Source organism: Sapajus apella, unplaced genomic scaffold, assembly GCF_009761245.1.
Source record: "Sapajus apella isolate SASKATOON/1434 unplaced genomic scaffold, GSC_monkey_1.0 scaffold60, whole genome shotgun sequence".
Lineage (NCBI taxonomy): Eukaryota > Metazoa > Chordata > Mammalia > Primates > Cebidae > Sapajus > Sapajus apella.
The window spans coordinates 82,309-99,729 of record NW_022437000.1 but is presented as its reverse complement, the minus strand read 5'-3'; the positions used below and the strand labels follow the sequence as shown (position 1 = coordinate 99,729).

Below are 17,421 nucleotides of genomic sequence, written 5' to 3'. Positions count from 1 at the left end.
TGAGACGGAGTTTCGCTCTTGTTACCCAGGCTAGAGTGCAATGGCACGATCTCAGCTCACTGCAACCTCCGCCTCCTGGGTTCAGGCAATTCTCCTGCCTCAGCCTCCTGAGTAGCTGGGATTACAGGCGTGTGCCACTCATGCCCAGCTAATTTTTTGTATTTTTGGTAGAGACGGGGTTTCACCATGTTGACCAGGATGGTCTCGATCTCTTGACCTCGTGATCCACCCGCCTCGGCCTCCCAAAGTGCTGGGATTACAGGCGTGAGCCACCGCGCCCAGCCCCCTGCAATGTTTTTAATGACCATATAAACTTTAAAAAGGTCCATAGAGAGGCCCTTATTAAATTTTTAAAAAGTGTCAATTTTTAGCAACGTAGAACTGTGAGTTAAACAGTGAACAGGGTTTTCCACTAAACTAAGACCCTCATTTTACTGGGGGTGCAAACAGGACAGTGAAGTAGCAAGTATTGTCTTTTACACTTTTCAATATTTGGGGTTCTGAATATTAATACTGAAGTGTCCTGCAAATACAGATACCAGGGTCATTCTTCCTTCTCATTTAGACACAGTGAAGAAAAACAGTTAAGACAGACTTGCCCACGCCAAGTATCCTATTAAAACAGAAGCCTTACTTTCTAAGGAAACTTTCATTCCTTTATTATCATATTAACACTATTATTTTTTAGATGGAGTCTCACTCTGTCACCCAGGCTGGAGTGCAGTGGTGTGATCTTGGCTCACTGCAACCTCCGCCTCCTGGGTTCAAGCAATTCTCCTGCCTCAGCCTTCTGAGTAGTCGGGACTACAGGCATGCACCAGCATACCTGGCTAATTTTTGTATTTTTAGTAGAGACGGGGTTTCACCACGCTGGCCAGGCTGGTCTCAAACTCCTGACCTCAAATGATCCTCCCACCTCAGCCTCCCAAAGTGCTGGAATTACAGGTATGAGCCACCATGCCTGGCCCATTCCTTTTTTATTAAATACAGCACCTCTGCCAATTTCAAAGACCTAACTAAGAGAAAGAAGTTAACATGTGGTACAGTTCAGAAGAGGTAAACCTTCACGGCCATTTACAGAAACACCCATGGGTGGGGCCGGTGTGACAGCCAAGGCTGCCGAGGGAAGAGCTGCCGTGGTAGCCAACAGGCCTTTCTAGGTCTGGTGCTGCCGGTTAGGTGACCTGCATGACAGTCTGTGCCTGCTTCAGTGTGCATGGTTCTCCTAATGCAAGGAAATGGGACAGAAAAGCCTCCAAAAGGCATACACCACTTAGGTATATATTGGCACATCCTTGTGGAGGGTGATCTGACGGCATCAAAAGGCTTCAAATGAGGGTATTCAGCAAGTTCACATATGGAAATTTACCTCCAAATACTTAAGTAAGGGTATCCACAGAGATTTGGGGATAGGAACATTTATCTCTGCATTTCCCAAGGAAACCTGGAAACAGACTAAATGAACTGTGGTTATATACATACAAACATGTATGTGCTAGAGTCATGTGGAACAATAGTAAACATCAGCACTGCTCCTAGACTAACATCCTTAAATGTAAACAAAACATACAGTCAGCTGGGTGTGGTCACACATGGCTTCAGATGCAGCTACTAGAGAGACTGAGGAAGAAGGGTCACTGGTGCCCAGGAAGTCAAGACTGCAGTGAGCTATGATAACACCTGCAAATAGCCACCACATTCCAGTCTGGGCAACATAGCTGCACCCAGTCTTAAAATAATAATAATAATAATCAAAGCAGCTAAATTAACAACTATTCTAACCCTGGTTTATGATGGGGAGGATGGGGTGAGAAAGGAAGGAAGGAAGGAGGGAATGAATCTCAAGTCTTCATCATTCAAGTGAGTTATATAATTGATAAGCTATAACACATTCAAGTAGCAACATGAAATAAATTAAGCCTGTTTGAATTACAGTGGATTTAAATTCATATCCAAGTGACCTATATGAAAACACAAATATTATTTCCTTGATATCTTCTTTATTGCCTAATGAAATTCTAAACCTGACAGTATCGTGAGCAATGTGTGGAATTAATGAGCAATGTACAACAGCAGAACACAGCTCCAACTGTGGTCAGAGCAGGAAAAAAATGTTGTTTTTAAATCAACAACGTTTTAGATCTTAAATTAATTAAACCTGCCAATAGCCCTGCCCCAAGGAGCCCAGCTTTCTTCTCCCAGCCTTCTTAGAAACCTGCATTCCTAAAATTTCAGCCACCAGCACCTATGGGCTTCCTCACAGGGAGTCACGCATAAAATGGCAACTCCTACAGAGTGGCCACCACAACATTTAGTTAGGAAACTGTGTGACCAAAGGCTGGTTTCAGAAAATACACCAGTCAGACCTGGGCTGTTCCAAAGCTATCACTGGAGACTGCTGGTGCTGAGCGGTGTCAGCTGCCCTGAGGGCACTCCCTACGGATATGGGTCATGTCTTGGGACAGGTGCATCCACTGCCTTGTCTACGTCCTCACCTTTGAAGCTTAAGGTGTGCCTCCTGAGAACACTCCACCTGCAGATATCCTGGTTATTAGCAACTGACTACCATGAAGTATTTCTAGATGAATAAAGTCTTCCTGCCACTCAAACATTCTGCAGAATATGGGCACTAAGGAGAGTCCCTTGCAAGGACAGAGTCTTCACAGAGGCCACAGATACTCAGTTGAGTCAGGTCAAGCATGTGGCATGAAACTGTCCTCAACTCCCCTCCGGATCTACGGGACAGAGAGAGGGAGGGAGGGATCTCTGCAGTCAAGAGTTGATCTTCAATTCAGGCCCCAGCCTCCCCCAACTCCTTAGCATCTCCCACAGAAAGCATGTGAGTGACCCTGTGTCCTCTAGGCTAGTATGTACACAATGGCTGTGGTCCACGGTAAAACTCTACCAGAGGATAACGGTACGGAGAAGCGCAAGCCCCACACAGCTGCAACAGAGCCAGAGGCCAAGGTGAGGCTGTTCAGCAGGCATGGTGCAGCTGAGTGTTGGCAGAGACTTCCCTCGCAGCTGCACCTGCCCTGACATGGCAGGCCCATGCACATGGCACCTCCCAATTCGGACCCAGCCACACAGCCAGTTCTTGCTCACCAGTTTGGCTGCTGCCCACTGGTTTTTGCTCAGGGAAATCTGATTTCCCACCAATTCCACTGTCCAGCCCAGGTATGTTCCCTATCCCCAGGCTACTCTTGGTCTGCACACTGTGCATACACCGGCCTTCCTGGTGTGGCCTGCTCCCGCAAGGTCTCCTTTCTTTTCTCTCCAGCCCCACTCTCTGAGCAGTGGCCTGCCTTTCTCCATTAAAGCATTCTGTATACTCTCTCTCTCCGTTCTAGAATGGAGGCCATTCCAGAAGCCTCTTGCTCTAGTTCTTGAATCTGTGGGCTACCATCTTGGACCACTGGTCTTTTCATTCTTTCTCTCAGCTTCTGTCCATTACTTTCCTTCTGGGTTCTGTATCCTGCCCTGCACTCATCCCCTCCAACTCCATCCTCCTTCCTGTTCCTAACAAGTACCCCTCTTCATGCACAGCCCTTTACTTCTCCACCTCTATGGTGAATAGCCATCCTGGTCTGCCGGGACCTAAGGGTTTCTGTGAACATAGGACATTCCATGCTAAAACCAGGACAGCCCCAGGCAATTGAGAGGGTTGGCTCCTCTGCCTCCCAGGACCATTTAAAGTGACTTTCTGCCTCACAATCCAAAATATCATTTTTGTTTACACATCCCCACCAGGCATTCGAGCAACTAAAGTCAACTTCTAATGATGCCAATAAACATTTTAAAATGTCTAACACTTCATATTGGCGTTTTAATACCAGTTCAAGTAGCAAAGAACACACATTCATCCTTACTCTGAGTGAGTTCTTTTCAATGTGACCATCTTTCCATCTCTCAATGTTTAACCTGCCTCCTTTTTAGTGAAGTTTCTCCCCTTTCTCATTCCCTGCTTCCATTCTTCTCTGCCTTTCTCTCCCCATCGCTCCTTCTCCCGCCTCTGTCCTTCCTTTGGGTCCCTTCCCTCCCTTTTTCCCTTAGTGGCCTCACAGCAGTACAGAAGGACAGTAGCGGTTGTCACAGTAACCTCAGGAGGTTTCAAAGATGAAGCCAATCCTACAAAAGGCCTATTGGGACCCTGACAGGCAGCCCCATCCAGGCCCCTCAGCCACTTTCCACGGCTCCGCTGCCTCGGCACACACTGTCCCTTTACTATTGACCCAGAGTCTCAGGTACTTAGCTTGTAATTGTCATCTCTCTAAACTGTCTTCATCTGGTTTTTTTTCTTTACCAGGTTCCTCTCTACTATGGCACTGCAAAACGTGAAGCACCTTCCCGGCACATTCCTTGGCTGCTACCACTGAACACATACAGCCAGGGAGCCATTTTTCTTTTGGAGTCTTACTACTGATTACTTTAGAAAACATACCACGTATCAGAACATCAACATAAGAAAACATATCAGAATATCAACATGATAAATGAAAAGAGATTATAGGTATCAGAAATCCTGCAAAATTTGCTAGAGGGAATTAAAACAATCCTTAGAGGAAATTTCTTTATTATTATTATAACTATTTTTAATGGAGCCTTGCTCTGTCACCCAGGCTGGAGTGCAGCGGTACGATCTCAGCTCACTGGAACCCCAAATCCCCAGGCTCAAGCAATCCTCCCACCTCAGCATCCCAAGTGGCTAGGATCACAGGCATGAGCCATCACACCCAGCTAATTTTTAAAAAATTTTTGTAGAGGCAGCATCTCACTATGTTGCCCAAGCTGGACTTGAACTCCTGGCTGCAAGTGATTCTCCCACCTCAGCCTCCCAAAGTGCTGGGATTACAGTTGTAAGCTACCAAGCATGGCTGAAAAGTAATTACTAAGTACTTATATTTAAAAAGTAGTCCCCAGATGAGTGCAGTGACTCACATCAGTAATCCCAGAACTTTGGGAGGCTGAGGTGGTGGTAGATTGCTTGAATCCAGGAGTTCGAGACCAGTCTGGGCAACATGGCAAAACCCCATCTCTACAAAACATACAAAAATTAGCCACACATGGTGGCTAATGCCTGTCATCCCCACTACTTGGGAGGCTGAGGCGGGAGGACTGTTTGAGCCTGAATGTGGAGGTTGCAGAGCACCAAGATTGCATCATTGCACTCCAGCCTGGGTGACAGAGCAAGACCTTGTCTCAAAAAAAAACTAGAAAGGTCTAAAATTAATTATCTAAATTTCCACCTTAAAAAACTAAAGGGCAAATTAAACCCAATGTAAGTTGAAGGCAGGAAATAATAAAGATGAGACAGAAATCAATGGAATAAAAAACAGAAAAAAATAGAGAAAAATGCAATAAAACTCGATCCAGATTGATCAAAAAAATGAAAAACAGAAAAAAGAATTACAAACATCAGGGATGTAAGAGGACACATCACTACGTATGACACAAACAGCCAGGAGATGACAGGCTAGAGGCAAGGGTAAGGATTAATTTGCAAAGGGGCTCCAGAGAATTTGGGGCATGATAGAAATTTGGAGGGGGGCCTAAAACTGGATTGTAGTGAGAGGCCTATAAACTTATTAGAAATTATTTAACCATACACTTACAAAGGGTAAATTGTGCGGTATATACCTTCACAGAGCTGTAAGAAAAAGGATAAGGCATTAGCATGAACAACTCTACGTACATGAAATTGACAACTTAGATGAAATTGACATAGTCCTTCAAAGGTACAAACTACCAAAGCTTACTCAAGAAGAACCAGACAAACTGAATAGCAATATGTCTATTAAAGAAACTGAATTTGTAGTTTAACAATTTTTCCAGAAAGAAACCTGCAGGTACAAACAATTACAGGCAAAATCTTACCAATTTTACATAAACAGTTCCAGGAAATAGAAGTGAGAACTCTCCAACACATCCTGTGTGGTCACACGGCCATCATTGTCCTAATACCAAACCCAGGCCAAGGCAGTATCAGAAAACTATAGGCTAATATTCCTTATGAACACACAAATAATTTTAACAAAATTTTAGCACATTCAATCCAAACAATACATCATGATCAGTGGGGTTTATTCCAGGAATGCAATGGTCAGCTTAACTTTTACAAAGTCAATCACCGTAATTCACCATATTAACACACTGAAGAAGAAAAGCCTTATGATCAATGCAATGGATGCTGAAAACAAAATTATAAATTCAAATCCATTCTTGATCAAAATTCTATGCAGGCTGACCAGCAAAAACTACAGAAAAAGGACCTTTGAAAATCTCATCTTCCATAAAAACAATGACAATATTGGCAAAAATTGTCAGAACCAACTTTTTCAGAATTCTGGAAATTAAAGACTTGCAGCAATATAGGGATCATTTATTCAAGATAAATGGATGACTCTCTGTAAGAACAGCAATTTGGAGGTTTTAGTTTACCCAATCCTTCCTCCCCAGCTCGGTGGTAGACTTGAAAATCAGCAGCCTCCATCACAGTGGAAACCAGCAGCATGGCAGCCACTAGTGGGGGAAAGCCCCATTTCTGGAAAATGTCACTATTTGACCTGTCTTGTGGTTCCTTGGAAGACACCACTTGCATAGCTATCTTTATTTGACCTGACTCAGAGCTTGTGCAGTGGGAATAGTATTTTCTCACAGGGCATTTGTCCAATCAGAAGTACTTATTTACCATCACAGCTACTTGACATGGAAGATAACAGGGCAAACAACAGGCTAACCAAAATGCTTAAAAAGCAAAAATGAAGAATGAGATCTCCACTGTAGGGCTCTGAAAAGTTGTGACATGTTCCTGAGACTCTAGGAGGCCCTGCACATGTGCAGGGCAGTATTCCCACTAAGGAAAGACCTTAAGTGCTCATGTCTAGCTAACCTTCAGTCTCTGTAAGCAGGAAGTGGAAGCAAAGAAGGCAGAGTAGCAAACTGGCTGAATGTTGAAGACACATCCTGACACACACTGAGTCCCTCAGCGAAGACTAGGAGACTTACTGGTTCCAGGAATTTAAATAAATCTTTATCTAATTGTTAGACTACTAAGCTAACCAAGCAGAGACTTCAATAGTTGCACATGACAAAGAATACAATGCAGAATTAGTTTATTAAAGTCACTAAGCAAACAACAACAACAAACAGCAACAACCATAAACCCTGGGAAAAGGAGGAAATCTGATTTCCAGGGTTGCCCCATTATATTGCTTAAGATGTCCAGTTTTCAACAAAAATATACAAGACATGCAAAGAAACAAGAACATATGATCCATATGCAAAGAAAATAAGTAGTCTTTACAAACTGTCCCTGCTGAGTCCAGATGTTGGACTTACTAGTTAAATCAGCTATTTAAAATATGCTCAAAAAACTAAAGGAAACTATGTATAAAGAACTGAAGGAAGGCCGGGCACGGTGGCTCATACCTGTATAATCCCAGCGTTTTGAGAGGCCAAGGCGGGTGGATCACCTGAGGTCAGGAGTTTGAGACCAGCCTGACTATCACAGAGAAATGCTGTCTCTACTAAAAATACAAAATTAGTCAGGTACATGCCTGTAATCCCAGCTACTCGGGAGGCTGAGGCAGGAGAACTGCTTGAACCCAGCAGGCAGAGGTTGCAGTGAACCGAGGTTGAGCCATGGCATTCCAGCTTGGGCAACAACAGCGAAACTCAGTCTCAAAAAAAAAAAAAAAAGAACTGAAAGAGGCCAGGTGCAGTCATTCATGCCTGGAATCCCACTACTTTAGAGGCCAGTGCAAGAGGATCACTTGAACCCAGGAGTTCAAGACCACCCTGGGCAACATAGCAAGACTCTATCTCTTCAAAAACTGTAAAAATTACCTGGGCATGGTGGTGTGTGCCTGTAGTCCCAGTTACTGGGGAGGAGGCCGAGGCAGGAGGATCACTTGAGCCCAGGAGCTGGAGGCTGCACTGAGCTACGATCGCACCACTGCACTCCAGCCTGAAGACTCTGTCTCTAAAAAAAAAAAAAAAGAAAGAAAAAAAGAACTAAAGGAAAGTATAAGAATGATGTTTCAGTACTTAAGAGAATATCAATAAAGAGAAAGTATAGAAAAGGTCCAGGTATGGCAGCTCATGCCTGCATTCCCAACACTATGAGAGACAGAGGGGGGGGCAGATCGCTTGAGCCCAGTTAGAGACCAGCCTGGGCAACATGGCGAAACCCCATCCCTACAATAAATATAAACAATTAGCCATGTGCGGTGGCACACACCTGTAGTCTCAGCTACGTGAGAGGCTGAGGTGGGAGGATAGCTTGAGCCCAGGAGGCAGAGGTTGTAGTGAGCCGAGACTGCACCACTGCACTCCGGTCTGGGTGACAGAGCAAGACTCAGTCTCCAAAAAGAAAAGTTCTGATTAAAATGAAAATGATTTGAGCTGGAAGACGGAGAAATCATTAAACCTAAAGACAAGTCAATTGACATTATCCAGCCTGAGAAACAGAAAGAAAACACAACAGTCTCAAAGACCTGCAGGGTTCCATCAACTACACCAACATATACATAACGGGAGCCTCAGAAGGAAAAGAGAGGGTTAAGAGAACACACTTCTTTGAGAAAACAATAGCCAAAAACTCCCCAAATTTGATGTACACACATCCAAGAAACTCAACAAACTTCCAAGGAGGATAAACTCAAACAGAACCACACATATCATGATAAAACCACTGAAAGACCAAGAAAAAGAAAAAATCTTGAAAGCAAAGAAAATGACTCATCACTTACATAGAACCCTGATACGATTAACATCTGAATTCTCATGAGAAAAATAAAGGCAAGAAGACAGTGAGATAATACACTTTAAAATGCTCAAAGGAAAAAAAAATTCCCATCAAGAATCCTATATCCAGCGGGTAGACATGTTGAGAACGGAGCCAGTGTGCTAAGGCGGGGAGAAGAACACAGCGAGTTTACCCCGAGACATGCTGGCGTGTGGAGTGGGTGTGCTCACCGGACCCACTACTGAACAGGCCACAGAGTCTGGCCCCCTCAAAAGGAGCCAGAAAAGGGCGCTTCTGGACCAGCCTGGGTGCGCTGCCTGAGCTGCTCCTCTGGGGCCAGGGGTGACTCGCAGAGCCAGGGCCCTGTGTCAGGGGCAGTGGAGTAAATGGGAAAGTGGAATGCATAAGACTAGGTGGGTCCTCCCATAGGACACGGGTGACTGAAGGGGCACAGTACAATAAGATGTAAGAAGTTCTAGACCAGGCCAGGTGCGGTGGCTCATGCCTGTAATCCCAGCACTTCGGGAGGCTGAGCCTGGTGGATCACTTGAGGTCAGGAGTTTGAGACCGCCTGGCCGACATGGCGAAATCCTGCCTCTAATAAAAATACAAAAGTTAGCCAGCCGGGTGTGGTGGTGTACACCTGTAATCCCAGACACTCAGGAGGTTGAGGCATGAGAATCGCTTGAACCCGGGGGGCGGGAGGTTGCGGTGAGCCGAGATCGCACCACTGCACTCCATTCTGGGTGACAAAGCGAGTCTCGGTCTCAAAAAAATATAAATGAATGAATGAATGAATGAAGTGACAGACCAGGAGCCACAGACCGTTTTTGAAGCAAACTCTCTCACTACTGGTCATAGGGCTTTGAGAATCACTTAACCTTTCTGACCCTGTTTTTTCATCTTTATAAACATGATACCCAACTTCTTCACATGGTGGTGAAGGGAATCAAATGAAACCATGTATGTGCACGTACCTAGACGATGGGCAAGTGCTAGACCAGCGGTTCCCAAAGTGTAGTCCAAAGACACGTGGGGGGTCCCTAAGACCCTTTGAGAGGGTCTGCTTGGTCCTCCCTTTCCCAACTAATATCTCCATCTGCGTGAGCCCAGAATTCTTTCAAACACTTCCTCCAAAACAGCTGATATGAGACTCCAGTTGTCCTTTATTAAACCAAAGAAATTTTCAATAATATAAAAACCATGAGCCAATTTTCTCACTTTTAATAATTTCATTAAAGTGTTAATTGTATTAAAAGTTAATGGGTTTGTTATTAAGTGAGTATTTTTTAAATTTCTGGTTTAATTCCTCATAACACAAAAACCAATAGATATAAGCAAAGGCTTTGGGGGTCCCCACATTATTTTTAGGCGTGTAAACAAGTCCTGAGACCAAACCTTTTGGGAACAGCTATGTTAAATGAACCGCCGGTGTTTTTCACCAGGCGAGCCGCTTCTCAGAGAAAAAGATTGGGTGTTCACGTTTGCCATTTGCAGGAGGGAGGCAGTTTTGTTTCCTGGGGCCGAGTCCAGGTAACTCGACCGAAGGTGCGTACCCATTTTCCGGGTGCAACAAGGGCCCTCCCACAGGGAGGCGAGGGCGGCAGCGACCTTGGACCAGGTCGAGCCGGCGCCTGGGAGACGCATGGTGCTCCCGTCCGGCTGTGTTCCCGTGAGGGCGTGGGGAGGCCGCGCCCGGCCAGCAGGCCTGCAATGGGAGCCGACCCGCGGCGAGCTGGGCCGGGGCGGCGGGGAACAGGGACTTGCACTCACAGCCTCAACAGCGCCGCAGCCGCCGCTCCGCGCGCCGCCCTCCGCAGCAGACGTAGCGCCATCTTCCCGACGCGCGCGCCCCGCCCCTTGTCGTTAGCCACGCCCACACAACTTCCCACGCCCCCGCGGCCACACCCCCGTCCACTCCCGGCCTCGTTTTCTTCGCCCCGCCCCGCCCCGCCAGCCACGCCCTCCTTCAGCCCAACACCTGCCCCGCCCCGCGGCGAGTCCGGAGGTCACCTGCCCGGCTCAGCCAAGGTTCAGGACCTCGTCCCCGCTGTCATGCGGGGCAGAGTAGAGGATCTGAATGGATGGCTCCTCTTCGAGCGGCCTCTCTGGTGACCACATCCAACTCTCTCCGAGCTTCTGAGGCAACTGTTGACAGACTGCGTTTTCCCAGCCAAAGAACCAACATTTCTAGAGATTTCTTTGCAGTTTTTGTTGTTAAAATACCGCCTCACACTTTGTGAGCCCCACCATGTGCATATCTTGGTTAGCAATTAATCAAGAGCGGTCAAAGAGAATGCAGGAAGGCTGCATCCTGGAACACACATACCTTCAATAGTTAGAACAGCTGTTGCCACTCTCTGAGCAGGAAAGTGGCAGCAGCTCTTTACTCTGCCCCCTGCAGTCGTTCCGCAGCAGTGAGAACGCCAAGGCGTTAAAACAGGCCGGGCCCTGCCCCTGCCTCTTCCTTCTCCTTCCCTGATCCAGCCGGCGTCCACCTGCCGGCCTCCACCTGCCTGGGCCTATGCTACCCCTAACGATGTCTTTTCCTTCGCCCTCTGCAGGTTTCTTTTTCAGCTGTGAAAAAGAATGTTCCATGCTCTAGACTTATACCTGAAACCCTTTCTCAGAACCTTCCAGTGGAAGCTGAATTGTGCTCTTGGATACAAAAAGTGACCATTTAAACAAACAAAAGCCTGTTCAGCCAGAGTGGGTTCCAAGATTTGGAAAAGTCAGGTGACTGGGAAGGTGGGTGCTAAACTTCTGCTGGGACTAAGAAATTTGTAATATTCCATATCAACAGCAGAAACTGCTCAGCCCCTCGGCGCCCTCCCCCAGCTCCTACGCCTTCTCCACCTCAGGCCTCTCCTGTTTACTCCAAATTGGTCACTTTCTTGTCACCACCCTAGTCCCAGCCAGTGCCTGGCCCAGTCATACTGAAGCTTGAGGCAAAGGCAATTTCAGTAACACCAAAACTGTCTTTAATTAAAATTTTGATATTTTGTTCATAATGGGATTTTTCCATTATCTTAGTTTTTCGTTTAGAATATTGTTTTGTTTTTGTTTTGTTTTGTTTTTGAGACAGAGTCTTCCTCTGTTGCCCAGGCTGGAGAGCAGGGGCACGATCTTGGCTTATACACTGCAACCTCCACCTCCTGGGTTCAAGTGATTCTCATGTCTCAGCATCCCGAGTAGCTGGGACTACAGACAAGTGCCACCACACCCGGCTAAGGTTTTGTATTTTTAGTAGAGACAGGGTTTCACCATGTTGGCCATGCTAGTTTCGAACTCATGGCCTCAAGTGATCCAACCACCTCAGCCTCCTGAAATGTTGGGCTTACAGGCATGAGCCACCACTCTGGGCCAATATTACTTACCTTAATTACTGAGACTGCTTCTTAAATTTTGCACCCAGGCTGGTGCTGCACTCACCTCACTTAAGTCTGATTCTGGCCATTATCATCCTTTACCTAGATTATTTCAAAGCCTCCTTGCTCCCATTCTTCCCTGCTACAATCACTCTTTTGCCATACAGCCCGGCTGACCTTTTAAAAGCATGACACAGCTCCCAGTTCCAGAATTGACTTGCTATGTTTTGATCAAGTTTCTTAAGCTCTCTGTTTCCTCATCTATAAAATGGAGATATAAATAGTACTCACCTCATAGCGTTGTTATAAGGATAGACTGAATTTACTCATACATAGAGAGTACACACAGCCTGGGCAACAAGGGAAAGACTCTATCTCAAAAAAATACATATATAAGCAAGTTCTCAGTAGTGTTAACTACTCATTATTATTGTCATTGCATCACTTCCCTTCTTAAAACCCTTTGGTGGGCCAGGTTCAGTGGCTCACACCTGTAATCCCAGCACTTCGGGAGGCCGAGGCAGGCGGATCACGAGGTCAAGTGATTAAGGCCAACATGGTGAAACCCTCTGTCTACTAAAAATACAAAAATAGCTGGGCGTGATGGCTCACACCTGTAGTCTCAGCTACTCATGAGGCTGAGGCACGAGAATTGCTTGAACCTGGGAAGGAGAGGTTGCAGTGAGTTAACATCACTGCACTCCAGCCTGGGTGACAGCACGAGACTCCATCTCAAAAAAAAAAAGTGTATATATATATATATATGTATATGATGAAAATGTTCTACCAGCCTCATTACAGTTGAAAGCTGCCATGTAACTAGTTATCCTTATTTAAAATGCCTTGGATCTAAAGTAGGTCCTACTGTGACTTATTTGCTAAATGGGTCAATTTCAGATTCTGCTCGAAGAAATTATAGCTATGCCAATTTTCACCAGCAATGGTATGAGGTTGTAGAGTTTCTTCACAAGATTACCGACACATGCATTTTGCTCATCAGTAGGTAGGTTACCAAAAACTGTTTCCTAATGCTAGTACATGTTAAAATAAAGCTTTATTAACTTTACCTAGATAGTATATGGGTGTCTGGAGGACACATGTATTAGTCCGTTTTCACACTGCTATAAATAGCTGACCCAGAATGGATAATTTATAAAAGAAAGAGCTTTCATTGACTCACAGTTCGGCATAGCTGGGGAAGCCACAGGAAACTTACAATCATGATGGAACATGAAGGGAAATCAAGGCACCTTCTTCACAAGGTGGCAAGAAGGAGAATGAACGCAGGAGAAACTACCAAACTCACTGAGTTCTCAGATCTCGTGAGAACTCACTCACAATCACGAGAACAGCATGGGGGCAACTGCCCCCATGACTCAATGACCTCCACCTGATCTCTCCCTTGATTGGGGGATTATAGGGATTACAATGCAAGATAAGATTTTGATGGGAACAGAGCCAAACCATATTCACATATTCCAGATATAATAGAGAAAGGGATCCAGAGTTCCTCCTTTAGGGCAGTCAAATCTGTCTTTACTCACAGCCTCCAAAACTGAAAAGTACCAATTTTCCAAGGGCATTAGAGAGCATGTGAAATTTAGTAGGGTGAATAATTCTGAGATCCACTATCCTGTTGAGTTGAGCAGTCTGGAGGAATAGGCACTTGGCAGAGACACGGGAAAGAAGGATGGGGTCGGAGCATACTGGGGACAGGGAGCAGCCCCTTATTCCCTAGAGGTCTGATGTTTCTAGCCTACCCATTCCAGGTTCATGGCCGAGGCACCTGTAATAAAATACAAACTAACAAAAGAAAAGCATATGAATGAATTTAATGTAAATTTTACACGACATGGGAGCCTTCATATAAAAATGAAGATGCAAAGAAAAAGTGACATGTATATTTTTTCATGCTTAGGTTTAGCAAGGGGTGGACAGTCACGGAGAAGTGTGATTGGAGGGCAAAAGCATCTGATCTAATGGTGATAACCTGGAAGGAACTTAGCAAGGCCTGTTTGGTCAGGCTGTTTCTGTGTCTTCACAGACAAGGATGTTCCTTTCCTCCACCTAAAGTGGTGGGCACTTATCCAATGAGAATCTTATAACTGCCAGGTGCAGTGGCTCATGCCTGTAATCCCACCACTTTGGGAGGCTGAGCTGGGTGGATCACCTGAGGTCAGGAGTTCAAGACCAGCCTGGCCAACATGGTGAAACCCCGTCTCTACTAAAAATACAAAAAAATCAGCTAGGTGTGGTGGTGTACCTTTGTAATTCCAGCTATTCAGGAGGCTGAGGCAGGAGAATCACTTGAGCCTGGGAGGCAGAGGTTGCAGTGAGCTGAGATCCCACCACTGCACTCCAGCCTGGGTGACAGAGTGACACTCCCTATCAAAATAAAAAAATCTCATAAGCTGCTTCAGGGGAGAAGGACAGGGCAGGAGGAAAATCAGCGAGACCTTCCCGCTTTTGCCGTTTTTCAAATGGCAAGGTGCCATATTTTGAGGAAGTGTGTCTTGAATCCCATCAACCACAATAAAATTAAAATTTTTTTTAATGTTTTGTGGAGACGGAGTTTCACTCTGTCACTGAGGCTGAAGTACAGTGGCATGATCATGGCTCACTGCAGCCTCAAACTCCTGGGTTCCAGCGATCTTCCTGTCTTGAGCTTCCTGAAGAGTTGGGATTACAGGCATGAGCCACTGAGCTTGGCCAAACAATTTTTCCAAGAAGCCATCTGTGTAGTATAAGAGATAGACACATAAATGAGAAAAGGGTGGATTCTGTGGTCCACTGGTGGTCTGGGGGAAGGGGTAAAGAACTGCTGCAATTCCTTCTGCGTAAGAGGGTAGGGAACTGGGGGGCCTTGCAGAGCAGGGAATGGAGACCTGGAATGTGGTGGAGACTGACTCTGAAAGTTTTAGAGGAAGAGTAGAGCAGGCAGACAGAACACAGCTGGGATCCAAGGGATCGTCTGTAAGTGACCTGAACACTCAGATCTTACCAATGTGGCTCTCAAATACAGGTTCCCTGAAGAAATGAGTTACATTTTCACTACGTGATCTTATAACTCTGATGATCTTGTAATTGCAATTGTGATAATGAGTCAGGAAATAACTCCCACTGTTAGTGTTAGAAATATTTGGGTTTTGTATTGGCTCAATTTTTGGCAAATAGGCGCACCCAAGGAGACATTGGATGAAAATATCTAATCAACCTAAGGTTTACCGTAACATGTAAATGGCTTTCATGTGGCAAGGAGCAGGAACGAATAGGAAAATGAAGTTGCATTCTTCTTTCGTGATCAACACCAAAGGCTCTTTATCAGAAGTCGGTTTTTCCTTCCTTTTGGTGTCTGGCCGATATAGGTTATTTTCACCAAAGTTGAGTCTCAAAGGCTGAGCGGGACCAGTGTCACTGATTTAAGACATCAGAATGCTGCACTTAGAAAGAGGCATATTAGAAGTTCTGTGGGATGATTTTTAAACACTGGCACAGATAGAACTCCACTCTGAGATCATCCATCCCTCCTGCTGCTATGATACAAAACCCTCCCAGCCTCACCTCCTGGCAGAGCCGCCTTTGATAACACTGATGACTCTGTCTGGCCTCCTTGGGGAGAGAGGAGGGGACTGTCTCTCAAATTTAGGCCAAAGACAGAATAACGAACGACCACCTTGTGACCTTCCAGGCCGTAGCTTCCTCTCTCTAAACTGAGGGAGTTTGTCTACATAACCTCTAAATCCTTTTCTAATCTCAGCCCCCAAAACTGTGTTGCAGTTTCCCCTAATGTCAGCAAGCAAAGGGTGACCCACACACACCTCAGGCTCTCCCAAGCCCCCTTCCCTGATCCCCCCTTCCTTTTCCCATAGCACATCTGACTTCTAATTACTGCAGAATGTACTTAATATATGACGTCTCTGTTGAACATGAGACTTACAGGGGAAGGGGTTTGGCCTGTTTTGTTCGCCAATATATCCTGAGCACCTGAAACAGTGCCTGGTCACCTGGGGGAGACATTTGAATTCAAAGTGTTGAATCTTGGGGCATCTTCTGCCAAATTAATTTTTTTCATAACTTCCCCTGTTGTTTTCACTTACTTTGTAGGTTGATCCTTATCTTGTTTGCTAGCTGCTGATTCTTAATTCCCTGGTGTGGTTGACTGAGTGATGGCCTCACAAAGATGTCCATGTCCATGTCCGTATCCTCATCCCTGGAACCTGTGAATATGTTACTCTGCATAATGAAGTTAAGGATCTTGAGATGGGGAGACTATCCTTGATTATCTGGGTGTGCCCAATGTAATCCTATGTTCTTCATATTGATAAAGAGATAGAAATTATAGAAAAGTGCAGAGTGCAGTCATTCACGCCTATAATCCCAGCATTTTGGGATGCCAAGGTGGGCAGATTGCTTGAGTCCAGGAGTTCAAGATCAGCCTGGACAACATGGCAGAACCCTAACTCTATTTAAATTATAAAAACTAAAAAAAAATTTTAAGACTGCTTTTAAGGCCATTTGTAAATCCAAAGTGACACTCCGTGGTTTAAATGACCACAAATCCCTCTGTTGGTGTCTGGCAGAACCAACAAGCTTTGCTTTCTTGAGTACCAGAGCTTTCTTGAGTACAAGAGTTTCTACAGAGAGTAGTTTCAGTAATTTTTCAAGATGGACTTGGAACCCCTTATCTCTATGCTATTTTAAAAGGGTTCTCCATTAAAGACTTAAATGTACAACCCCAAACTATAAAAACCCTGGAAGACAACCTAGGCAATACCATTCTGGACATAGGAACAGGCAAAGATTTCATGGGGACGTCACTAAAACCATTTGCAACAAAAGCAAAAATTGACAAATGGGATCAAATTAAACTAAAAAGCTTCTGCACAGCAAGGGAAACTATTAACAGAGTAAAAGGACAACCTATAGATGGGAGAAAAATTTTGCAAACTATTCATTGACAACAGCCTAATATCCAATACCTGTAAGAAACTTCAACAAATTTACAAGAAACAAACTAACAACCCCATTAAAGAGTGGGCATAGGACATGAACAGACACTTGATGCAGCCAACAATCATATGAAAAGCAGCTCAAAATCACTGATCATTAGAGAAATGCAAATCAAAACCACGATGAGGTATCATCTCATACCAGTCAGAATAGCTATTATTGGCTGGGTGAGGTGGCTCACACCTGTAATCTCAGTGCTTTGGGAGGCCAAGGCAGGCAGATCACTTGAGTTCAGGAGTTCCAGACCAGCCTGGCCAACATGGTGAAACCCCATTTCTACTAAAAATACAAAAATTA

The 17,421-nt window shown here is 45.1% G+C and overlaps 1 protein-coding gene across 5 annotated transcripts in view; it reads right to left on the bottom strand.

Moving 5' to 3' along the window:
• CLYBL (citrate lyase beta like) overlaps window positions 1-10,593 on the bottom strand; it is a 292,997-nt gene extending 282,404 nt beyond the window's left edge. For all 5 annotated transcript variants that reach the window (XM_032246153.1, XM_032246152.1, XM_032246149.1 and 2 more), the window contains exon 1: window positions 10,520-10,593. In XM_032246153.1, the coding sequence (XP_032102044.1) occupies window positions 10,520-10,581 (62 nt within the window). In that variant the 5' untranslated portion in view covers window positions 10,582-10,593. The remainder of the gene's footprint in view (window positions 1-10,519) is intronic.
• Between the last annotated feature and the right edge of the window lie 6,828 nt (window positions 10,594-17,421).